General features: G+C 45.1%; 1 protein-coding gene across 1 annotated transcript in view; it reads left to right on the forward strand.

Moving 5' to 3' along the window:
• The window catches only part of INO80 (INO80 complex ATPase subunit), a 142,299-nt gene that overhangs the window by 105,316 nt on the left and 10,511 nt on the right, over positions 1-26,472 (forward strand). Inside the window, exons 28-29 of the mRNA XM_032769043.2 lie at positions 20,211-20,305; positions 22,908-22,980. Of these exons, the coding sequence (XP_032624934.1) occupies positions 20,211-20,305; positions 22,908-22,980 (168 nt within the window). The remainder of the gene's footprint in view (positions 1-20,210; positions 20,306-22,907; positions 22,981-26,472) is intronic.

Below are 26,472 nucleotides of genomic sequence, written 5' to 3' on the forward strand. Positions count from 1 at the left end.
GAAGGGACATATGAATTTTTAGCACACCTGGCATGTAAATATCCTGCGATGCCAGCTACAATTGTTCCATGCAAACACCTGTTCTCACGTTCAGTGCTGCCTGCTTCTTGTTCACAATTTAACCTATCTCCTGCAAGTGTAAACGAACTTGTTTGTCTGAGCGATTGTCTGAACAAGAAGTGGATCTAAGACAGTGGTTCTCAAACTTTTTGTACTGGTGACTCCTTTCACATAGCAAGACTCTGAGTGCGATCCCCACCCTTATAAATGAAAAGCACATTTTTATATATTTAACACCATTATAAATGCTGGAGGCAAAGCAGGGTTTGGGGTGGAGGCTGACAGCTCGCGACTCCCCACCCATATAATAACCTCACGACCCCCTGAGGGGTCCCAACCCCCAGTTTGAGAACCCCTGGACTAAGTGGACTTGCAGGCTCTAAAATTTTACATTGTTTTATTTTTGGATTCAGGTTTTTTTGTACATAATTCTACATTTATAAGTTCAACTTTCATGATAAAGAGATTGCATTACAGTATTTGTATTAGGTGAATTGAAAAATACTATTTCTTTTGTTTTTTTTCAGTGCAAATACTTGTAATAAAAAATAAAGTGAGCATTGTACACTTTGTATTCTGTGTTGTAATTGAAATCAATATATTTGAAAATTTAGAAAATATCCAAAAATATTTAAATAAATGGTATTCTATTATTGTTTAACAGTGCGATTAATTGCAATTAAAAATTTTAACCAGTTGACAGCCCTAGTTATTTCTTAATCCATTGTTAAACATTGCCTCCCATAACTGCCTATAGGGAAGATAGAGGTACTGCTTGAAAGCCTAGACACTGGATCTGTTCTGATAGGTTTAGTGAGGAGTGTGCAACATATGCTCAGCCAGGAAGCTGTAGGGCATTTCTGACAGCCTGCTTAAATTGACTCCTGTGACTGTCAATTTAAGCAGGACTAAGGACCGGCTTGTTTCCGGTCCTTAGTCTGTTCAGGTATCCGGCCGGAGTTCCTCTGGGCGGTGTCCACTGGCTCCCTTGACGCCTTTGAGGAGCAGTGGGCGCTGTCTGGGGTTCTCTGCTCGCCCGTCAGGCTCCCTTCTTATGACCCTCTGACCGCGCTCCTGTCCCTGTTCTTTTATTAGTTGTCCCCCAGAATCAGCTGGGTTTTTGAGGTCCTCTAGATCCTCCCCTTAGGCTGGGAGGGGATCCTTTGCCCAGTTCCCAGGAACCCAATAGGTACAGGGAGCGCTCTGTGTCCTCGGCCTGCCCTGCTGGCTGGAATGCTCTCCCCCTTTCTCTGGTTGCCCTGCTGCCTGGAGCTCCTTCTCCCTTCCTGGGCTGCTGCTGCTGCTGGGTGGAGTGCACCTTCCCTGGACTGCTGCTGCTGCCACTCCTGCTAAGCGAGGAGTGGGGAGGCCTTGCTGGCCAGCCCCCACTCCCCCACCTCTGGAGGGAGAAGCCAGGACCCCACCACCACTTGTGAGGGGTCCTTCCTGCCTGGCCACCAGGGTTGCTGCTGCTGCTGGAGTTGTGTTTGTCCTGGGGAGCCTGGAGGAGGAAAAATAAATTGGCTTTTAGCTCCTCTTCTTTCTCCCCCACTTTCCTGTCCTGTGCTGTGGGCACTGATTTTTGTGCTGTTGTGTTTGATAACATCTGCTGAAAGGGAGGAGTGGAATGTTTAGGGATGCAGAAGACTTTCAGGTACTGCCAGTTCTTTAGAAATTCATGCAGCAGTTTAGATTGTTTCCTTCTAGTCTGGAGTTTGCTACTCATCCTAGCTGACCATTCTCTTTCTCCTCACAGAAAGATGCATGTGCTTATTAGAACAGAACTAAAAATGGAAAAATATAAGACATTTTGAAATAGTAGGATCGCTCCTACACGCTTGCTTTGGGGGGGTTTACATCGCCTGTCAGATGTGACTAGATCTGCATTACAGGGGCTCCTTGCATGAATGTGAGCTGCCACTCTTACAGCAAGCTAAGTCAGTGAATTGCAACATGACGTTGTCACGGACTCACAGATCATGCCCACTCTTGGCCCTGGGCGGTCCGTGGGGGAGTGCCCCTTTCAGTGAGACAGCCCTTCTTGGGGGTCCACTGTCTCTTGGGGTCAGGCCCCTCCACCTCCTGGAGCCGCACCTCTCTGAGCCTTAGCATGTCTGTCTTTGCCGTGGGCCCACTCCAGGAGTCCACGCGCTCTGGACCCCCTGGGCCTCTTCACCCCCGAAGGGGCTAATGCAACCCTGTTCTATAGACCAGAGTGACTCTCAGCCAGCATAAAACAGGAGGGTTTATTGAGAGTTGAACACAGCACAGGAAACTCTCAGGGCCTCAGCCTGGCCTCTCACAATAACAGCACATCCCAGTCTCCCTGAATCCAGGTGGGCTCTGCCTGCTTCCCCTCGCCAGCCCCGAGCCCCCCTGCTTCCCAGTTGGGCCTCTGATATCCCTGGCCTCAAGCCCCGCCTCTGTCCATTATCTTCTCTCCAGGTAAACAGGGTCATAAACAGGCCTGAGTCTCCTCTCCTCGCAGCTCTCCTCTGGCTGGAACCGGCTGGTCAGGTTACTGGGGTCCTCTCTCTGCAGCCCATTGTCCTCCCACTGGCCAGAACTGGTTGTGTCTCCTGGGCTGGGGTCCCGAGTCCCTCTCTGGTCCTCTGTAACAACAAACTCCCTCTCCCCTCCTCACTCGTTAAACCAGTAATCAGGGACATTGAGTTCCTGCACCGATTATTTTGAATTAGCTTAAACCGATATTACACAACAGATCTAATAAATCGTTTTAGGCGCGTCCACAGTGGGATCACGAAATCGATTGTTTGCGTCCATGGTCCAAAGCTACCATCGATTTCAGGCGGTGCACTGTGGGTAGCTGTTCCTCAGCTATCCCATAGTTCCCACTTCCGGGTTGAGAGCACAGTGCCTGATGGGGCAGAAAACATTGCCCCGGGTGGTGCTGGGTACAGCCTCACCCTCCTTTGTGAAGGCAGCAGACAACCCTTTGGCGCCTTTTTTCCGGAGTGCATTGAGCAAACGCCATAGCACAGCAATCATGGACCTGAGATCACAAACGGTATCCTGACCGTTGTCAACACCTCGCGTACTCTCTGCCAGCAGCATTCAGTACACAGAGGGTGACATTTACAGTACTCAAGGAATTATTTATTTTACTTCTCTTTCACGTGCTGGGGGGGGGGAAGAGACTGACGAGCTGTTCCGTGAACCACGCAAGACACCGTGTATTAAGCTACAGACATTGGGCGCTCAGCAAGAATGCAAATAGTTTTCAGAGACTGCTGTGGAGACTGGTAGCTGTAGTCCTCATTACCCCCCTCCCTCCCTCCATGAGCATCCGTTTGAGTCTCTGGCTTCCCGTTACGGTTGTCACGCACCGCTGTGTATCCTGGAGTTTATTTTTTCAAACGCTTTGGCATTTCCTGTTCTTTAACGGAGCTCTGATAAAACAGATTTGTCTCACCATACAGCGATCAGATCTAGTATCTCCCGTAAGGTTCAATGCAGGAGCTACTTTTGCATTTGAACTGCATCGCCACCCGTGCTGATCAGAGCTGGACACGTGAAAGCAGGAAATGTCATTCTAAAGGTCTCGGGGCTTTTCCTGTTTACCGGCACTCCGCATCCGAGTTCGGATTGCGGACCAGAGCGGTCAGTGGTGCACTGTGGGATACCTCTAGGAGGGCCAATAATGTCGATTTCCGTCCACACGAACCCTAATCCGAGTTATCACTTTCGAATTTAGCGCTACTCCTCTTGTCTGGGAGGAGTTCCGAAATCGATTTAAGGAGCCGTTTAACTCGATATTAATGACGACGTGTGAACGGGTACAGCGTTAAATCGGTATTCGGCCATTAAACCGATTTAAAGTCGCAGTGTAGACCTGGCCACAGTTATCTGATGATAGAGACAGGTATGTATAGATTTTCCTTGCAGTAGTCTCCATGAGAAAAAGAAGCTTAAATCTACCTATAGCCTTTGCATCCGAGAAGAAGCATTATTAGAATGAGTCTGCACATTTTCCTCAGCAATTCACAGCTTGCTTTTCCATGGGACCAGTCACAGGCACCAACTTTTCAAAGAGCTGGGGGTTGAGCACCCACTTGCTCTTGGAAAGTCGGCACCTGTGACTGCTCTGCCCCAGGCCCTGCCCCAGCTCCACCCCTTCCCCCAAGACCCTACCCCGCCTCTTCCCGCCCTCACTTAGGGTGACCAGACAGCTAGTGTGAAAAATCAGGAAGGGGTTGGGGGTTAATAAGCACCTACATAAGAAAAAGCCCCATATGTCAGGACTGTCCCTATAAAGTTGGGACATCTGGTCACTCTGCCCCCACTCCAGCCTTGCCCTGCCTCTTCCTGCCCAGTTCTGCCTCCTCTCCTGAGCGATCTGTGTCATTGCTCCTCCCGCCTCCCTCCAAGCCTCCTGCACACCATAAAACAGCTGTTCTTCTTTGAGTGGTGTTTCTTTGGGTGTTCCACTCTAGGTGTTGGTACGTCCCTGTGCTGGAGTTCGGAAATTTCTCGCAGCAGTACTCGGTTGGGGGAATGGCGTGCACAGGGGTCATCTCTTGCAGCTGTTGGCACCTCCAATAGCACACGCTTCCCTGACTGTCCCCTCAGTTCATTATCAACCGTCTTCGGCTGGGCAGTGCTCTCCTTGATACTTTCTGGGGGTGTGGGGACAAAAAACCCAAAGTTAAAAGTTACATAGGAACTTCTTTTTAGCCTGTGCTTAGTTACATGGTTTAATTAGTCCTAGTCTAATCATAGTTACATAGTTTCGTTACCATAGTTTCCACCACGATTTCAACAACTTCCACCCCACCATCAACCTCAGCCTGGACCAATCTACACGGGAGGTCCACTTTCTAGACACCACGGTGCAAATAAGCGATGGTCACATTAACACCACTCTATATCGAAAACCTACCGACCGCTACGCCTACCTTCATGCCTCCAGCTTCCATCCCGGGCCATCACAGTTCCTTGTTACAGCCAAGCACTGAGGTACAACCGGCTATTCTGCTCTAACCCCTCAGACAGGAAACCAACACCTACAAGATCTTCACCAAGCATTTCTCAAAACCTACAATACCCGCACGAGGAATTAGGAAACAGATCAACAAGAGCCAGACTGCTCGTACCCAGAAAGCATCCTACTGCAAGACAAACCCAAGAAAGAAACCACAGGCTCCACTGAGCCAACACATACAGCCTCAGCTAAAACCCCTCCAATGCATCATCAGCGAGGATCTAACACCCATCCTGGACAATGATCCCACACTTTTACAGGCCTTGGGAGTGGCAGGCCAGTCCTCGTCCAACAGAACAACCTTGCCAACCTGAAACGTATTCTCACCAGCAAAACTGCACACTTGCGACCATTAGGTAACTTCTAGACTTAGGAAACCAATCCATGCCAACAAACCTCGATGCCCAACTCTGCCACATATCTACACCAGTGACACCATTCACAGGGGTACCTACCAGATTCAGCCCACATATCACCCGTTTCTTTCACTGCACGCTCCACCAATGTAATATACCGTCAGTCATATGCCAGCACATGCCCTCTGCTATGGCTACATCGGCCAACTGGATAGTCTCTCGGAAAGGATAAATGGACCACAAATCAGATATTCAGGAATGGCAAGTATACAAAAAACCTGTAGGAGTGGAGCACATTCAACTCCCTGGCCACAAATATAGCCAGATCTTAAGGTGGCTATCCTGCAGCAAACAAACTTTCAGGACCTGGACCAATTCCAAAGAGAAACTGCTGAGCTTCAGTTCAGTCTTTGCAAATTGGACACCTCAGCTGTCAGGATTGAACAAAGGACTCGTGAATGGTTTGCCCAAACTTACAGAACCAGATTTCGTCTCGCTTGGTTTTACACCCTCAGTTCTAGAACAGGGCCTTCACCCTCCTCTGATTGAACTAACCTCGTTATTCGGCATAGCTTGCTATGCTAGCATTTATATAACCTGCCTGGATATTTCCATACCTGCGTTGACCGAAACGAAGTGGGTATTCACCCACGAAAGCTCACGCTCCAAAAGCTCTGTTAGTCTATAAGGTGCCACAGGATTCTCTGCTGCTTTCATAGTTTCGTTAATTCCTCTTAGAGGTTTTTCTTCCAAAAGAAAGAAAGAAAAGGGAAGAAAGAAGAAAACTTTCTCTCCTTAACCTCCATTTGGGAACAGTTTCTACAGTTTACCATTACAATTAACTCCTACTCTTCTCTCTCGAGAGGTGGGGAGAGGCTTTACTGCAATCATGCCAGGCTCAACAGGATTTAAAAAGTGTGACTCCTGCTGTGAACCGATGTGGGTCTCTTTGGGCCACACATCCTGCATTTGCTGTCTGGGAGAAGCTCATATCGCCCAGAAAGGTGCATATTGCACCAATTTAACAACAAGGGCAAGATGTGACAGGGATCTTTGCTTGAAAATGCTTCTGCTGGAGAAATGCCTCCAACCTCCACAAGAGACATCCTCCAGGGAGTCTCATAAACCAAGATACCTGAGCTCTGCTAAGGCTCCAACTTCTAAACTGTCAGGAAGTGATTCTCGACCTCTCCAGCAAGGATCGCTCAGAAAAAGAGAGCTTCCCCAGTGAGGTCTCTACCCTCAATGTTCCACTCCTCCAGAGTGAGCACTTATGAGGTACCGGGCTCCTCCAGCACCGTCCCTCAGTGGATCCCTGCCAAGCCCCAACGTGTGGCACCAGAGTTGAGATGGCAAGTCTCCTCCTCCACAGCACCGACTACCCCGGTGCAGAGCACGGCACAGGGAGCAGCACCGTGATCAATGCTGCTGCCACCTAACAAGCCAAATCCGGCACCAGTCAGCACTCCAATGGTCGACCGCAACCCCAAGGCAGGACCAGCGCAATTCCTGCGTCCTGCTGACATAGCAGTTTCTTCGGCACCACAGTCACCACTGCTTGGCACTGAACACTCTCCGAGCTACATGGCACGGCACCATCCTTCATCTCCTGCACCACTCTCCATGCATTGTGGCGTGGAAGGAGACATGCAGAACAACCGCTTCTCCTTTCATTGTTCATCTCCATCACAGATGAAACCTACATGGAATACTGTGAAGCCGAAGCCTCATCTGAGCATTCACAGCCCTGGTATGCACAGCACTGGCCTAACCCCATGCAGTGGCCACAATGGGGTCCTTGGCCCACATACCAGAGCCCCTATTCTAGTCCTCCTTCCCCAGCAACAAGAGGTTCCAGAATACATCCAACATTATCACACAGAGAAACCCCCTAACCCTTCTGAGACAGAGATAGTATCTCTTCCTCTTCTATCTCAGGCAGACCTGGATTATTCACCACCTGCCCCACATTCATCTTCCGCATCAGTTGAAACGGTGACACTGTCTACCCCTACGACATCAGATGATCTGAAACAGTTCCAAGAACTCTTCAGAAGAGTAGCAAACAGCCAAGAAATTGCCATTCCTGAGGTGCAGGAGAAACAACATAAGTTGTTAAAAATTTTACAACCGGCATCATTGACCAAGATTGCCCTCCCCATGGACGAGGCTATAACGGAGCCTGCAGAGGTAATATGGGAAACACCGACATCGGCACCACCCACCAACAAAAGAGCTGACAGAAAATACTTTGCTCCAGCCAAAGGCATGGAATTTTTGTTTTCATACCCTCAAGCCTGCTCTCTGGTGGTAGAGGCTGCTAATCAGCACAGTAAACAGCTTCATTTCCGCTCCTCGCTGCAAGATAAAGAGCATGAGAGACTGGACCTCCTTGGGTGGAAAGTTTACTCGTCAGCCACCCTTCTGCTTAGAGTTGCCAACTATTCTTTTCTGCTAGCAAATTACAACTACTCTAACTATAGTAAAATACAGGTCTGTCTCATCTTACGCTGGGGTTACGTTCCACAGTCAGCACCTAAAGCGAAAAATCACATATAGTCAAAATTACATTGAGTGTAATGGCGGTCAGAATCACCCGCACTACAGAAACAATATTTAAATGGTTATTTTCCTCTTTTTTTTTTCCCCCCCGAACACGTAAAGCTGAAATCGCACATGTTAAATGCGCCCAAGATGTGACAGACCTGTACAAGAGCTTGTGGAGGACCTCCCTGAGCATAAATGTCCTCAGCTCAACGCCATTATCAACGAGGTTCAGTTAATAGCATGCACAGTGCTGCAGGCCTCAATGGATATAGCAGACACAGCTGCCTGAACAACCACAACAGCTGTGGTTATGAGAAGAACATCGTGCTTTGGGTTGCAGGCTTTGGGAATTCTAAAAGAACTACAGCTAAAAGTGGAGGACCTCCCCTTTGGTAGGGATAAACTATTCTTGTTTCAAACAGACAACGTGCTTCATACCATGAAGGCCTCCCAAGCAACACTGCGTACGTTAGGCATATACCCACTGCCTGACAAACGCCCTCGCTTTACACCGTATCAGAGGTCATTAGACACTTCATTTAACCGTCAGCAACCACGATACTTCACTCAGAACAGACCCAAACAACGGGCTCCGAGACGACGAGCTCCACAGAACCAGGTCTCGTCCACCTGTCCATCTGCATCTAAGCCACAATTTTTGAAGTCTTGATGGAGGGTATGCACGACCTCTAGTGCCAACAGATACCCCATCCCACAATTTTGGTCACCGCCTATCCTCATTTTACCATGTCTGGGCTGATAACCACAGATCAGTGGGTTTTGGAGATCATACAATATGGCTACACCATTCCTTTCACAGCTTGCTCGCTTCTTCATTCCTAGTGCCAATCACGTCTGCCAGACGTGTCAGCAAAATAGGAGCATTGATGGCTGAACCACTGTACACTATATTTACCAAAGACAAAATCATGTTACATCCTTACCCAAAATTCTTACCCAAAGCGGTTACAAATTTTCATATTAACCAAACCATACACTTACCTGCTTTCTATCCCAAGCCACATAACGACTCTCAAGAAGCAACCTTGCACATACCAGATGTCAGACGAGCAGTAGCCTTCTACTTGGACAGAGCTAAACCATTTGGCAAGTCACCAAGTCTGTGTCAGAGCGCTCCAAGGGCTCTACAATATCGACCCAAAGACTCTCCAAATGGGTCTCTGCCTGTATTCAAACTTGCTACCACCTACATAACAAAGAACCCCTTATGGGCATCAGATCCCACTCAACACAAGCCGTGGCAACATCGATTGCATTCTTGAACAATGTCGCCTTAGTAGATATTTGTAGAGCTGCAACCTGGACATTGGAGCTCACTTTTGCAAAGCATTACGCTATCATTGGCCTTACAGTGCTCTCATCACACACTTATGTATAACTCTCTGAACCGCTACCACTTCTGGTGGGGTACTGCTCTACAAGCACCTAGAGTGGAGCACCCACAGTGACACCACTCGAAGAAGTAGTTACTCACCTTGTGCAATAACAATGGTTCTTTGAGACGTGTGTGTCCCTGTGGGTGCTCTGCTACTCACCCTCCTCCCCTCTACTTTGGAGTTCACACAGCCAAGTTCTGCGGTAGAGAAGGAACGGAGGGGATGGTCGGGGGAGTGCGCGCTACAGGAGGTGTCAATGGCTGCATGAAACGACCCCTGTGCGTGCCCTTCCCCCGACCGAGTACTGCTGCGAGAAATATCCGGCACAGGGACACACCGACACCTAGAGTGGAGCACCCACAGGGGGACACATCTCAAAGAGCCATCATTACTGCACAAGGTGAGTAACTTCTTTGTGGCGGGGGGAGGCATGGGCAGAGAGGGGGAGGCGCTGAGCTGAAAGACCGCTGGCAGGTGGGAGGCGCTGGGGCAGGGGGGGATGGACTGATGGGGGGCTGCTGGTGGTTGCTGAGCACCCACCATTTTTTCCCCAGAGGGGCTCCAGCCCCGGAGCACCCACAGAGTCAGCACCTATAAGACCAGTAATGGCTGTAGTGGGGAAAGGAAAAAACAAGAGATCACAGAACAGGAAATGATAGTCTTCCTACCTTTTATAGACAGGGAGACTATAGTGGGGGCTATCAGTATCTGCCCTTATGTACAATAGAACCTAAAAGTTATAGTCAGTTAAATTACTTGCTTTAGAAATCCAAAACTTAGTAGCCAGTGATATATAGCATTATAACTTCTGGGTATGGAAAATAGCACCTTGTGCAGATCAATTCCAGTTCTCAAACTGCGGGTCAGGACCCCAAAGTGAGTTGCAACCCCATTTTAATGGGGTTGCCAGGGCTGGCAGTTGACTTGCTGGGGCCCAGGGCCAAAGCCTGAGCTTCATGGTCTAGGGCCGAAGCCAAAGTCCTCTGCCTTTGAGTGGCGGAGCTCAAGTTACAGGCCCCCTGCCTGGGGCTGGAGCCCTTGGGCTTTGACTTTAGCCCTGGCCCACCAGCCTGGGGCATTAGGGCTTGGGCATGCTCAGGCTGAGGTTGATGGTGGGGTGGAAGCTGTTGAAATCGTGGTGGAATTTTTCCAGAGTCTCCTTGTCATGGGTCCAGATGATGAAGATGTCATCAATGTAGCGTAGGTAGAGAAGGGGCGTGAGTGGACGAAAGCTGAGGAAGCGTTGTTCCAGGTCAGCCATAAAAATATTGGCATATTGTGGGGCCAATGGAGTACCCCATAGCAATCCACTGATCGAATATATTATTGTCCATCAAATTTGAAATAAGTTGTGCTGTGAGTAAAATGGACAGAACTCAGCAGCCTAGTTGTCCTGTGGCATCATCAAGGGATATGACGTTACCCCATTGACGAGCTTAATCCATCTTCGATGGGGATGTTGGTAGCGTTACTGAGCATCAGGCCGAGCAGTCGGGGGAAGACAGATGTGGGGGTCGAGAGCCGGCTCATGCTGTTGTGTGAACTTTCTTTGCAGCTAGACCTGGGACGCCTTGCATCTCTTCTGGAACTCAGAGACACAGCTACAGCAGGCAAGCTGACAGAGGCAGCGAGCGGTACTTGTGTAGGCACCTCCACACCATAACTCAGTGGACAACTACACGGAGGTCCACTTTCTAGACACCACGGTGCAAAATAGCGATGTAATCCACCCATATCGAAAAACCTAAGACATAGCTGCCTATGGCCCAGCTTCCATCCCAGAGAAACAGTCATGGCATATCAGCACGACGAAACGCTAGTCCTAGACAGTCCAGGCACGAAACACTCTAACCGTTCAGACAGAGATCCAACCTACAAAACTCACCGCATAGGAAAAGAGAAAGATCAACAGAAGCCCGAGACATGTACCACAGAAGCACCTAACTTGCATAAAAAACCCAAGAAAGAAACAACAGGAATCCCTGGCCATAACACATCAGCCCTAGCTAAACCTCTAGCAACGATCATCAGGATCTACAACCCATCTGGCAACGATCCACACTTTACACAGGCTTGTGCAGGCTCCTCTTGCCACGAGACACTAACAACATATTCTCACCAGCATACTGACACACAGCACCATAAGTACTCTAGCATCAGGAGACGAATCAATAGCACAAACCACCGAGCCAACCACTCTCATACTACACATGCACTACCATCACAGGACTAACCAGATTCAGCATTATCACCGGTTCATCACCTGCATGTCACCAACTAATACGCCATCATATGCACAGCCTCTGTTTCTGTTAATGTACTCTGCAAACTGGATCAGTCTCTCGGTAAATAGGATAGAAGATCAAGGATATCATGTATCAAGGAATGGCAATATACAAAAAACCTGTAGGGAGAGCAATGTCAACTCCCTGGCCACATATAGCAGACCTTAAGGTGCCATCCTGCAGCAAAAAAAACTTCAGGACAACTTCAAATGAGAAACTGCTGAGCTTCAGTTCATCTGCATTTGAACCATCAGCTCAGGGTTGAACAAGACGTGAATGGCTTGCAACTACAGAACCAGTTCTTCACTCCCTTGGTTTTCACACCCACTGGCTCGAACAGGGCCTACCTCCCTGATGAACTAACCTCGTCTCTCTAGCTGCTTGCTAGCATCATATATACCTGCCCCTGAAATTTAAACTACATGCATCTGACGAAGTGGGTGTTCACCAGATCCAACAACGTCTGTTAGTCTATAAGCTGCCACAGGATTCTCTGCTGCTTTTATAAAATTTCTCTAGTATCCTGATGTCCCTGTAGGTCCCAGTAGAGGGAGGAGGAGATGGAAGTGACTCTTGTTGCTTAGTAACAGACTTTTAGCAAGTATTATTTCTGGATTAATACCCCTGATCATGCTGACCTGTTGGCTAAACACGATTAGCAAAGAGGATTTGCAAGTGGTATTAATATAAGTATCCGCATAAGAACATGGCTGCTCAAACTTTTTTTACTGGTGACCCTTTCATCAATAGTAAGTCTCTAGAGTGCTCAACTCCATTTTAAATAATTTTTTTTAAATATATTTAACACCATTATAAATGCTGAAAGGCAAAGTGGGTTTGGGTGGAGCTTGACAGCTCGTGAACCCCCTGAGGGTCCCGACCTCAGTTTGAGAACCCCTGCCATAGATATTAGGCACCAAGCTCCGTTTACTAAAAAAAAATTCCCTCTCACCTCTATGGTGGTATGTGTCTTCCTCAACTCGGTCCCTAACCAGAGGCCTGGGAGTATTGAGGGTTCTCGCAGTATCTTAGCTGTTCCTAGCAATGCACTCTTCTGGACAAGAGCTCTGATGTTGTTCCTGGATCTGTTGGAGCCACTCACCCAGCTTGGAGTCACAGCCCCGAGTGCTCTTACACCACTGGGACACTTGGCCTTCACTTTCCACATCCTCTCGAGTTCTTCTTTCAGGCCCTGGTACTTCTCAGCTTCTCATATTCCTTCTTCCTGATGTTGCTGTCACTTGGCACTGCTATATCTACACCACCGCTGTCTTCTGTACCTTGTCTATTACCAACGAGTGTCTGGTTGATTGGCCAGTACCTGCCTGTCCGTCTGGATCTGGAAGTCCACAAATCTTAGCCCTGCTATTTTCCGCACAACCTTCTGCGGAATCCTCCATCTGGTCTGGAGGTCTAGCCATCACGCTGTGCAGATGTTCCTGTACACAATGCCAGCCACTTGGTTGTGCCGTTCAGTGTATGCTGTTCCTGCCTGCATCTTACATCCTGCCACTATGTGTTGGACTGTCTCTATACGCACCAGTCTATTCTTGGTTAAAGAGGTTGAGTGACCTTTTGGTGAGTATTGCAGTGTACTCCTTGGACCCTTTGGTATCATTGCTGTATTTGCCTTGTCTTGTTTCAACTGGGGTACTCTGCTCACTATTGTTGTGATTTTCTGAATCTTTATCTGGGTCTTGGTGTGGAATGCTGATTTTCTTCATTGCTATTATGCTTTTTTAGATCTCCATTTTAGGGGAACTTGAATACTTGGTTGTCATTAGGCCCCTCCCTCAGTCACAATAGAGGAGTTGCTGTACTAGTTTACAACCACCATTTAGCTTTTTGTAGTTTCTTTGCATTAGAATTATTTCCTAAGTGCTTTGCAGTCTGTTGCTATGTTCAAATTTTTACCAAAGATACAGAATTCAAGGGAGCACCAAGGACACCAAGTGAGGTATGGATGAAGTGAGAGTGTAAAGATTTTAAAAAAAGGAGTGGTTTGTTAAATGTGTGTATTTGAAATGATGAGATTATTGGATAAAATATAATTAATAGAAAAGGGTGTTTAATAGAGACATTGTTAGCATAGTTAGAAGTTCTCCTTCGAGTGCTGATCGCTTTGTGTATTCCAGTTTGGATGTGCATGCATTCTGTGTGCCTGAGATCAGAGAATTCTTGTGAGCAGTATCCATTGGTCCACACCAGCACCACTGCTCTCTTCATGCTCCTCACCGAGAGTATAAGGGGCAGGGAAGACCGACCACATCTCCATCTCCTTCTTACCACAGCATGGCCCGACTCAGTGTCCAGAGCTTATCCTTTCTGCTTTTTATTATACTTGTATATTATTCTTAGTTTTTTGTTATTAGTGTTTTGATGGTTCCCCAGTTAGTTAGTGTTAGAATCCCCACCCTAGGAAACTCTCTTGGCATGGGACTTAGATAACGCCTAAGACACTGGGCTTCAGAAACCGCATCTCCTGCCCATTTTTCATCAGCGATGACCACCAGCACTGCCTCTACTGTCTCAGAGAAGCTCATATTAAGTACTCTGTTTGCCATTCTTTTCCCATCCAAATGCAGCGGTTGTGAGAACTCCGGCTTTGGAAACACCTTATAGAGCGTGCAGTGAGGTCCAAGTCAGACCCAGTCTTGGGAGATGCCAGAATCATCAAGGAGTGCACCCCAGTACTATGTCAGACTCCAGAGTGGAGAAGAGATGGGGGAAAAACTCTTCATCTGGTCCCTCTCATGAGAGTAAGCGGCACTCTCACAAACAGATCTCCACCTTCTGAGGGGAGAAAACACTCGCATACTCCATCCGAGTCGGGTGAGCCTTCACACCCAAGCCACAAAGATTTAGGCCCTCTGAGTTTCATGGGCACGATCAGAAGGCATCAGCTTCAACACTAACTTCAGTACAAACTAAAATGAAACACTGGGACCTGAAGTACTGGGTACTGTTGAAAACCACCAGGTCGAAGACTCATTCGCTGACAGTGCCGTGACGGTACAGTAAGGAACAACTATCTATACCTACTCCGGCAAAATGGAGTAACAGAACACAACTGCCAAAGGGGCTAGTGACTTGTACCTCTTGGAAGGATGTCTTCATCCTCCTGGACCCACAATTTCCCTAATATCAATACCGATCCTCATGAGGGAGATTCTAACATCAGTGGCAATTGAGGACTCTGGAAGAAATTTATCTCCTGTCTTCTCCACTAGCTGCTGTGTCCTCTCAACAGGACCAACTACACAGATGGAGCCAGATCTGACTTTCTCATTGTTGGGAGATCAGATGTGCCAGTGGAACCAGCTTCACCTCTGCTTAGAAAGATCAGCCCAGACAGGCTTAAGAGTCTCCTTTAACCAGCCTCAGCCGCAGCAAACAGGGACCTCCTCCTTGGGACTGGTGGTATCCAATGCCTTAGGGACTACTGCAACCTATTTTTGAGCCCTCATACTGGCGTTATTAGGGTCATGGTACCTGGAATCTGTGCTACATGACAGGGAGTGTTACCACCCCTCTCCTTCAAGGGGTCTACCAAAATCTCCCCCTATGGAAAAGAAGGAAGACTATCTGGTACCAACAGGAATATTGTCCTCATCACCTAATGAGGCTGTTGCTCCAGCCTCAATTGCAAGTCAGACAATCAAATAATTTCAAGAGTTGTTACAGAGAGTGGTGGAAGAGCTCCCATATCATCTTAGAAGAGATCCAGGACTCTCAACACAAGCTCCTGGATCTCTCTCACGCTATGGGCTCCTGTTGGGTTGCATTCTTGCATATTAGAACTGGCAGGGTCCGTCTGGCACATGCTGGCTACCTTTGACCCTATCCCCAAGAGTACAGAAAAGTGGTACTTTTGTCCCAGCTAAGGGAGCGGAGTTCTTGTTTACCCACCTTGCCCTTTACTCTTTGGTGATCGAGGCAGCCATAGAAAGATCCAAACAACAACATAAAAAGGCCACTCTGGCACATAAGGAGGAAGGTGTATACATATTCCAGTCTTCAGTTTAGCATCTCAAACTATCAGACCCTTCTTGCCAAATACGATTTCTCAAATTACTCTTAAGTTCCTGGACTTTAGGGACAAGTTACCTGAGGAAGACAGGACTCAATTTCAAGCCCCTACTGACAAGAACAAACTAGTAGCCAGACCTCATTACAAGCTGTGGCTGATGCAGTGAATGCGGCAGGTATGGCATCAAATCTAGGGCAGCTGCCATTGTGATGTGATGGGAATCATGGCTGCACTCTTCAGGGTTTCCCAGGGAAGTCCAAAACACTGAAGACTTAGTCCACGTCTACACTACGGGATAATATCGAATTAGCTAAAATCGGTTTTATAAAACTGATATTATAAATTCGATTTCATGCAGCCACACTAGGCACAATAATTCGGCATTGTACGTCCATGGTCCGAGGCTAACGTCAATTTCTGAAGCATTGCAATTGTGAGTAGCTCTTCCGTAGCTATCCCATAGTTCGCGCAGTCTCCCCCGCCCTTGGAATCTGGGTGAATCATTATTGTCGCGGGTTGTTCTGGGTAACATGTCATCTCATTCCTTCCTCCGGGACATCAGCTGACAATCCTTTCGCGCCGTTTTTCCCTGGATTACCCTGGCAGACGCCATAGCACCGCAACCATGGAGCCCGTTCAGCTTTTTTTTTTTTTTTTCGGCACCTGAGTATATGTACTGGATGCCGACGAGAGAGAGGCAATGACTCCAGCGCTACACAGCAGCATTCACTTGCTTTTGCAATGATAGCAGACATGGTTACCGGTTGTTCTGTACCATCTACTGCCGGAGAAAACTGGCAATGAGATGATGGTTATCTCTCCCCTCTGTAGTGTCTGCTGCTATCATGAGTGCCCTGGCTGAAATCGGCCGGGGCGCAACGCAAAATCAAAATGGGATTGACTCACTTGGGACTGAGTCAATCCCTCCCTTATGGTTTCTAAAATAGAGTCAGCCTGCCTAGAATAAGGGCAAGTGTATTAGAGGACCAGTGTATCAGAGCACAGCTGCTCCATGTCAGTATTCACAGGGGGTGCCCCTGCAACAACCCCACCCGTTGCTTCCTCCTCCCCCACCTTCCTGGCTACCATGCAGTGTCCTCGCCATTTGTGTCATGAAGTAATAAAGAATGCAGGAATAAGAAACACTGAGTACTTAGTGACAAAAATGAGGGGGAGGCAGCCTCCCGGCGCGATGATAGTCCAGGCAGGACATTAAGCGGTGTGGGGGAGGGAGCCCAGCATGCTGCTGCTATGACAGTCCAGGCAGTACAGAATCTTTTCGTTACAACAGGAAGGGAGGGGCTGAAGCCCCAGTTGCTATGATGAAGCTGGTTATTAGCCGTTCTGTCCTATCTACTGGGAGTAACCAGCAATGTTGGCTCCATGTCAACATGTAGATATTCATGAGGACGTGTTACTAGTCCTATTGCACCGTCTACACCGGGGAGGGGAGAAGGAGAGGAGCGGATACTGCTCTTCACTGCTGCAGCATCGCGTCTACCAGCAGCATTCAGTACACATAGGGTGACACTGAAAGTAGTCAAGAAATGATTTCTTTCCCTTTTCTTTCACATGGTGGGGGGGAGAAAGAAACTGAGGAGCTATTCCCTGAACCACGCCAGACACTGTGTTTGAACCTTGGGAATTGGGAGCTCAGCCAAGAATGCAAATACTTTCAGAGACTCTGTGGACTGTGGGATAGCTGAGTCCTCTCGACCCCTCCATCCATGAGCGTCCATTTGAGTCTCTGGCTTCCCGTTACCTTGTCAGCAGCGCTGTGTTCCTGGAGATTTTTTTCAAACGCTTTGGCATTTCGTGTTCTGTAACGAGCTCTGATAGAACAGATTTGTCTCCCCATACCATGCAGCATCAGATCTAGTATCCCGTGATGGTCCATGCTGGAGCTCTTTTGGATTTGAGACTGCTCGCCACCCGTGCTGATAGAGCTCCATGCTGGGCAAAACGGAAATGTAATTCAAAGTTGCGGGCTTTTCCTGTTACCTGCCCGCTGCATCGAGTTCAGATTGCTGTCCAGAGCGGTCAGTGGTGCACTGTGGGATACCGCCCGAGGCCAATAACATTGATTTCCATCCACACTAACCGTAATCCGATATGTTAATATCGAATTTAGCGCTACTCCTGTCATAAACAGATAGCTAAGGGTTAATATTTCTTTTACCTGTAAAGGGTTAACAAAGGGAACCAACACCTGACTAGAGGACCAATCAGGAAATGGATTTTTCAAAGTGGAGGGAGGAACTTCTGGGTGTGTTTTGTCTTGTTCTGCCTGTTTGTTTTCTCTCGGCTATGAGGGAAGAGCTTTTTTTTTTTCTATCTCCAAGCTTCTTTCTACCCTTCTGTTCCCAAGTTGTGAGTACAAAAGGAAAGCAATAGGTTTATGTTGTATTTTGTATTTACATGTGTGGAGTTGCTGGAATGTTTAAATTGGATATCTTTTTGAATAAGGCTGATTATTCATATTTTCTTTAAGCAATAGCCCTGTGTTATGTCATCTTGATGCAGTGATCATGTCATGTGTTTTTTCTTTCTTTTTATATAAAGCTTTCTTTTTAAAACTTGTTGGATTTTCTTTTCCTGTAAGGCAGGGGATAGGAATCTCTGTGCCAGGAGTACTGTCTCTCTCAGGGAAGACTGGGAGGAGGGAGAAGAAGGAGGGGGGAAGGTAAATCGTCCCTCTGTTTTGTGTTTCAAGGGATTTGAAGCAGGGAAATCTCCTAGTATCCCAGGGCGGAAAATCTGGGAGGAAGTAAAAGCAGGAGGGGAAGTGGTTTATTTCCCTTTATTGAGGGCTCAGGGCATCTGAGTCTTGGGGGTCCCCCAGGGAAAGGTTTGGGGAGACCAGAGAGTTTATCAGGTACTCAGAATCCTGATTGGTGGCAGCGAGATAAGATCCAAGCTGGTAATTAAGCTTGGAGGTTCATGCTAAGCACCCAGATTTTGGACGCTAAGGTCCAGATTTGGGACAGAGGCTTATTACAACTCCTCTCGTCAGGGAGGAGTACAGAAATCGATTTAAAGAGCCCTTTATATCGATATAAAGGGCGTTGTAGTGTGGACGGGTACAGCGTTAAATCGATTTAAACGCGTAGTATAGACCAGGCCTTACCCTTGAATCTTTTCAACAAGAGGACAGATGAGCCTTTGCACTCATTGAAAGACTCTAGAGAAGCCCTTAGCTCCCTGAATGTATGTACACTGGCCCTAAAGAGAAAATGCCATAAACAGCTCTACAAACGGAGGTCCTTACTGCAACCTTCCTTTCACCAGGGCTTTTATGAGCCATCTTGCAAATGTCAGAAAATGGAATGGTCAAGAAACCTTGCACCTTCCACTTCAACCATAGCTACTCAACCTCACCTGCCAACCAAGAGAGATTTTTTATGAGGCATCTTAGAGCTGCAAACCAGTATTGATGTTATCTCCACCCGATTCAGAGATCCACTTTGGGGTACACCTCGCAAAAATTTCCTACGTTCTGTTTCCAGTTTGCTGATCCATTTACCTCCCTAATCCTGTCTCCCAAGACATGAGGCCTCACCCATGTCCAATTACTTATGTCAAGCCAGGCCTACACCATTAGCTTATTTTCCACCCCCAGTGATTTCATGAAGATATTGATAATCAAACTAGTGAGACTGGTCTCCTACGAGACACAACTATATCCCGTTTGTAGACAGCATTTTAAAAAGGTCATCATCCAGAACAGCTTGTTGCAAAGCAACTGATCAATCTTTGGAGATGATCTAAGATATTTTGGCTCCCGAGGCCAGCGTTATATTGGGCTAGAGGTGTACTTATCTAGGAGGCAGATAATAGGCAGTAACTGGAAAGTGACTTAATATCTAACCATTAGATGTTGGTGGCGACCTGAAGTCAATCTTTGTTTTTCAAGACACCACTCAACTGGTTCAGAACCAGCAGGTGTTATGCATAATATGGAGGATATCTTGTTGATCTAATGAGAATGGGGTCATTTAAAGAGATACTGTCATCTCAAAATTTGGTCCAAAAATTAGATTTGGTAATAACGAGCTTTTACCAAACCATAAGACCAGACCGTGTTCATGATCCTTTTCTCTTTAGTTTTTAAAAAAAGAATGCATTGGAAACTTTTTTTCTAAATAAATGGATACACTTAGGCAGTGTCTGTAACCAAACCAATGTGATTCTGAAAATGAAATAGTAATGAACAAAAGTTAAGCTAACTTGATTTGTCATTGCCCAACTTGACAGAAATGCAGAAAATAAACAAATGATACAAATGGCAAAAACTTAATTGGATTTTTAAACTTCAGTTTTAATACTCTTAAGGGGTCTCTAACATAGTAAGATTTTTTTTTTAAAAGTTGATAGTGTCCCTGTACCAGTCATATTCTGAATTATTTTTTAAATCTTTTCATTGGTATTACTTCCACTATTGGTGTCTGTTTGAGGAGTCAGGATTAAATAACTTTATGATACTGACTCAGTATTTTTATTCATTTATTTATTTATTTATTTCATGCTTTGTAGGAGTACATGGTTTACAGGAAACATACCTACATGAGATTGGATGGTTCTTCGAAGATCTCTGAGAGAAGGGACATGGTAGCTGACTTTCAGAACAGGTAATCTAGTTATACAAGCAATGGATTAAGCATTTGAGAAATGTTAAGTAACTAAGTCACTGTCTCGAAAGGCTTACATACTAAATAGAAAATGTATATATGGAGGAAAAGGGATGAGATATAATGGAAATCAGTCTGATTGACCAGTGAAGTTTAGCTAACATCATGGAAGTTCCATGCTTTTTATTTTTGTCTCTTTTTTGTTTGTTTGTTTGTTTTTTAATTTCAAGTTAACCCTGATTAACTGAAAGTCTTGCTGAACATGTGACACCTTCAAATACAGGGTATTTGGTTAACCAGGATTTCTAGTCCTGTGGCGCTTCAGAGCGCCATAGGGCTGAAACTAAGCTTCTGTGAAATACAGTAGCACAAAGCAACTCTACAGTACCAGAAAATCTGTCCTTACTTGTCTTGAATATGGCCTTGTCTATAGAGAATCCCAGTGGGAATGAAATGGTGGCATGTGGTGTACTATATGTTCTGTGGAGTGACATTCTGAGAGTTAAATTGAAATCACAGATGTGATATTGAGCTTTTGAAATAGGCCTCAGTCACTTAAGTGCAGTATGTTTCATAGAAGGGCAAAAGACATAAACTATATAGTCTCTTAGGCAGTAGGGCTCTGCTTACCAATTTTGATGTTAAGCTATAGGAACTGAGTTATGTAGGGCCAGTCTATTGTAATGAAGCAAAGTTTCTAAACCAGCCCTCTTAGGTTACACTAACACGAAAAGAAGGGATATGGAGTCTGGCTCATCTTATTACAGGGTTACATATTGTTGCAAACTTCATCTCCGTCAATGCATATTATACCCACTATCTGTATTTATGTTTACTAACTCAAGTTCCCTCGTGTAGTCATGGGATGTAACTTGCTAAGATGTTGCTATGACAAATAGTCCACAGTCTGAGATGATGTTGTTTTACCAATAAACATAACCCTTGTGAATGAATTGTTAGCCATTGAGAACAAAATCACTATCCTTTCGCAGCAACAGGATTTATAAAATACTGTTGTTTTCCATCTGCCAAGGGATAAAAATACAGGTTCTAGAGTACAGGATGGTCTTTGTGCTGGTCTTGTCAGAGTGGAATTGCAGTTTTGAAGGTGGAGTGGGACCTTCATGTGAACTCTTGAGTTTTGAAAATAAAACCAAGCATCAGTGCCTTTGAGGCAGAAGGACTTAGAGGGATTTTGTGCTATGTAGAGACTATTGGGTAAGCCTCCCTGAGCAGGAATATTTGAAAAGGGCAAACGTGTGCAAACCTTCAAGAAAAGTGAGATGAAAATACACTACCTAATATTTAATTGATTCCAGCAGTCAAAACAGGTTTCCAACTGGTTATGGTCTCCTCTAGAATTTGAACACTTCTTCCTGTAAGAAGTTCAGCAAATTATTTTTATTAATGAATGGAACATCTATCAAGAAAAGTAACCATTTCAGCTAGAAATCCCTTTGATATAAAGATCAGCCAGTCTAAACAAGAATTCCTATAAAAAGCTATCTAAATTCCCCTTGTGCAGTATTTATTTGTGAGGAATAAGTCCAGGAAAAAGTCTGACTGAGTCTAAAGGCTGTTCTGCAGGATGTCCTGGCAGAACACTGTTAACACACAACTCTAGAACTACGATACATTCATAAGGTCTATAATAAAATCCTCCCTCTCTCCCTTCCCTCTGATATTTCCAGAAGAGGATACCTGGACCTTTCAAAACTGCAGATTTCATGCATCATCCTGTCATAGATATCACACAAATAGTCATTCAGCTTCAAAATATTTTACAATAATTCACTACTAGCCCCACGACATTTTGCGAAATAGATAAGTAATGCTATCTGCATTTTACAGATAAGGAAAATGAAGAAAACAGACTGTAGTTTGTAGCTCAAGGTCAGTGTCACAGCTAGGGCCAGAATTCAGGAGTTCTTAGATCCTAAACTTATGCTCAGGTGATAAGATCTTGCCCTTTTCTGTCATGCTGCTATAACAGTATAAGCCAAGACAGCTGGAAAATCAGATTGTTCCTTTTTATTAAAAAATAAAATAAAATTTTGGGGACCTCAAAGAAAACATTCAGTTTAGGAACAGTTTTTTATCTATGTAATATTTTCTGAGTTCCTCTTCCTTTATTCTTTACCAGTAGATATTTATAGTTGGACAGGATCTTTTGTTTGAGTTCATCAGCTTCTGTTCATTTCGCCACTTGACATCCTAATCTTAGATTTACAGTTGGCTCTATGAAAATGTTTGTGAAACTACAGGTCAGGAATCATGACTTCAGAGGCTGAATGAGTATCATGGGCCAGATGAACACGTCCTATATTGTAATCAAGTATAAGAAGCCTCTACTATGTTTTTAAAAGAACATTCTGTTGTGTGTTGCAGTCACAGGTGTCTTTAAGCATCTATATTTTAACTCCTTTTCTTTCTCTCCCTCTCCACTCACCCCTTTTTCTCAAACCATCCAATGGGAGTTAGGTGCCTAAATACCTATAAAAACCTCTCGGGGGGTTCTTTTCTAGTTCACTGTATAGTGTAATGTTTGTAATAATGACATCATAAACTAAGCAGATTTTTTTTCTTCTCTTCCTCTTTGCAGGAATGATATCTTTGTGTTCCTGTTAAGCACAAGAGCTGGAGGATTGGGCATTAACCTCACAGCTGCAGATACGGTAGGTGGAAGCTTAGTATAGTAACACCAGATCTCAAAACCTATGTCTGTAGAAGGTTAGTTAGCTTGCTGTTATTTTGGTTAATTTCAGTTGTAACTGTTCTTTTGTTTTATACTGGCTTCACATATCCCAAACACCCTTTTCTCTCAAGCTTTCCTACCTTTCTTTTTCTCTGTTCTGTAGCAAAACTGATAGTCTTGTCTGTGTGAAACTCTGAGCTGTCTCAGCCATGTTTTTTTTAAATACCACCATTCTTATCAAGAAACTGCATTATCTTACTGATTCCACTCATATCTGGGAAACATTACTGCAGTTTGTGGCATGTATGAGAAATAAAGGAACAGTTCGTAGACAATTGCAGACCTACAGCATTGGCTGTGTGAGATCTTGGAGACAACCCTTCCCCTAAGAGTTTTTAATGTCTGCTTTATGAGTGAACCTGGAATGACACTGAGAGCTTACAAATAGCAGATAATACATTTTCACAATGGATTGTACTTTACCACTGGACAATTTAAACTTAAGCTTCAGTAGTAAAGGAATATGGTAACCTGCCTCAGCAAAATGATTACCGCACTGTCCACTTTGAAAGCATTTGTGACATCAGAGAATGGGCAGAGCAGCCAATAAGCCAGGCTGTAGTACTTGTTGAATCTGTCAGTTGATTAGTACAACTCTGGCGATCCAATTTAAGAGTAATGGGTCAACTTTCCATTTCATGTCTACACCATATCAGATTGCTGTGTATGAACTGCTGCTGGATCACTTTAATTCACCTTTTAGGACTTTAAAATTGGCAGTTGTTGAGTTTCAGTGGCTTTTTTTCTGAGATTATAAAAATTAGTTCAATAAACATGAACTGCTAAAAGAAAAGTAGGAAAGAAGAGACATAATGTTGGCATTCAAGAGGACATAGACTGAGTATCTTCGAAAAGGTGCTATACAACTTGCATGATAAATCAAATAAAATTGAATTATTGCTGGGGCTTTTTCCCACTAAGTGTATGAATCTTGCTAAAATCCATCACCCAGCTGAGGTAAATAGGATAAAAAAAGAATGTGCAATAAGTAAACAGAGAAATAAGCACAGCAGTCATGTTAATTAACATGGTGAGCACACTTTGAGCCTTCCAAACAACAGTTGGGACTTGCCTGGCTATACAGCATTTTTTCAGTGAAATACATTAAAAACTTGTTTTGGTGTTTGTCTTTTGTTTATTCTTTCAGTCAGATAAACTTAAGTTTTAGTCTCAAATGGATACTTAACAGACGTTCTAACTTCAGTGAATAATGCATGGAATTGAAATCTATTAAATTAAAAGCATTACATTTCAAATGTATGGAAGGAACTATATTTTAATTAACCAATGGAATTTGCTGCTACACGATCTTAAGTTTCCAAAAAAAGGTGACACTTTTAAAAAAAATATGAATAAGAACACAACTATAAATTACTGAGGGTAAGAACTAGAAAGATTTCCTACCCTAATGCTTCAGAAGATCAGGTCACCACCAGCCAAGCTCAGGAAAACATTTCTCCTTCCACTTACCCATGGTATAATATTGCACAATTATCTAGGTGAATTGCAGGGGAGAGGTATCTTCTGTTGAAGCAACTGTCATTAACTACTGAGAAAGGATACCGGACCATATGAATCATTGATCTATTCCAATGCTTGTAATCTTTTTAGTTTGTGTCTGCTTAGATTTGACAGCAAGTGAGACTGTGGCTCTTCGTCTCAGAAAGGCAGCAGGCTTCTGAGCCTAAAATCTCCATACCCTCCCTTTTTCAACTAGTCTGTCCCTATTTGCAGCCTCTTAAAGAAATGAGAACAAAGCAAGCAGCCACAGGGTTATCTGTACAAACAAAGATGGCTAGATGTCAGACACTTTCACATTGTTTGGTGTAACCAATATCGTTCTTAATTTGGGGTATTTTGAACTGGAATTTTGAGATTTATAAGTAGATATGGATATGGTTTTTTGTCATGGTAAAATTAAGCAAAAATCTTGGAACAGTGACAGTAAAAAAGTACAAAATTGGGGTATGGTGCTGGAGGAGGCCAAAGCCTGAGGGGGGTGGGGGCACTGATAGCTCGAGCCCCTCCACCGCTGCTGGGGGCTGACAGTCTGAGCCCCACTGCCGCCTGGGGCTGGAGCTGAGTCTGAGCCAAAGAAGTCACAGAGGTCTGTTAAAGTCATAGAATCTGTGACCTCCATGACCAGATTGTATCTTTGCTGATAGACTACTCTCTTGCTTCGGTTATAGTGTTCTTCTAAAACATGAAAGGGCTTGCACTGTGAAATTAAGAATGATTGACCTAGATTTTCTGGAACTTTATTCTGTTATATGAAGGATTTATTTGGGAGATTCCAAAGTTGCATTTTTCAAAGGCCAAATAAGAGGCTGTTTATCAACAGAAGCACAAAGAGCTTCACATGACTTGAAAAGGAGGAGTTCTTGCCTGCTTTTATTGAGTCCATTTAATCTGCTTTTCTTTTGGGTTTATTGAAGATACTGTCTTCTGAATTTGAATTAGGGCAACTATATTTTGATATAAGAAATACTTGCTCTGAATAGTCAACTTTACTCCTCTAAAAGTACAAATCCATTTACCCTTTACATGTTGGTCATATCTGTTCTGCTAATGGGATAATGGTAGCTACTGTAGTGTTCTGGGCAAACCTCGATAGGAAACTTTGTGCCAGATGTTTCTGTTCCCACCTAAGAGACAGACAGACAGCTCAGGAGCTCTGGCTCGCTCCACTATTTTAAATCAAAAGCCTGGTGAAAGTCTTCTAGTACGTTTTTTGTTTTGTTTTGTTTTCTCTCACCACCTTCCCCCACAGCACAGAGTTGTTTTCTCTATCTAGGGAACTCGGCAACTAGTTGGTGCAAGAGGATGGCACAAGCAGAAAGTGCACAGTGCAGGGGACCCCTTCTAGAGACCAAAATGTCGCTTGTACTCTGGGGTACCCCATATTTATGGGGCTCTGCATAACCTTAAATATGTTGCATCTCTGTAATATCTTTGGCCTCTAGATAGGGGCCAAACTCTTCAACAACAGAAAGCCATATGACCCGCGTCAGCCCCCAAACCTGACATTCATGAAGAAACCATTGCTCCCAGATTCAGCATGGCTCTCAAGTCAGCATCAGAAGACCAACAGCAGTATATGCACTTTGCAAAGAAAAACAAGAAGACTAGCAAGCAAGACAGGCCTTCCTCCTACAAGAGAGAATTCTTTTGGAGCTCCTCTCTTGTAATAGATATATGGGGACGCAAACCTTCCACTTCTGTACCAGCAGTGACTGACTTGGTCAGCATTTCTGGTCTTCCTATTCCTGTGCAAGAACTCTTCCAACACCCCTATCCCCCAGCCAGTGCAGTTGGATGGTAATATTAATGGGTCAGAGGGTGGGCACTGCTCCTACAAGATAAGGGTCATAGGTGAGGCCCCCATCAACCAACAATTATATTAAAAAAATGT

This window comes from Chelonoidis abingdonii, chromosome 4 (assembly GCF_003597395.2).
Source record: "Chelonoidis abingdonii isolate Lonesome George chromosome 4, CheloAbing_2.0, whole genome shotgun sequence".
Taxonomy (NCBI): Eukaryota; Metazoa; Chordata; order Testudines; family Testudinidae; genus Chelonoidis; species Chelonoidis abingdonii.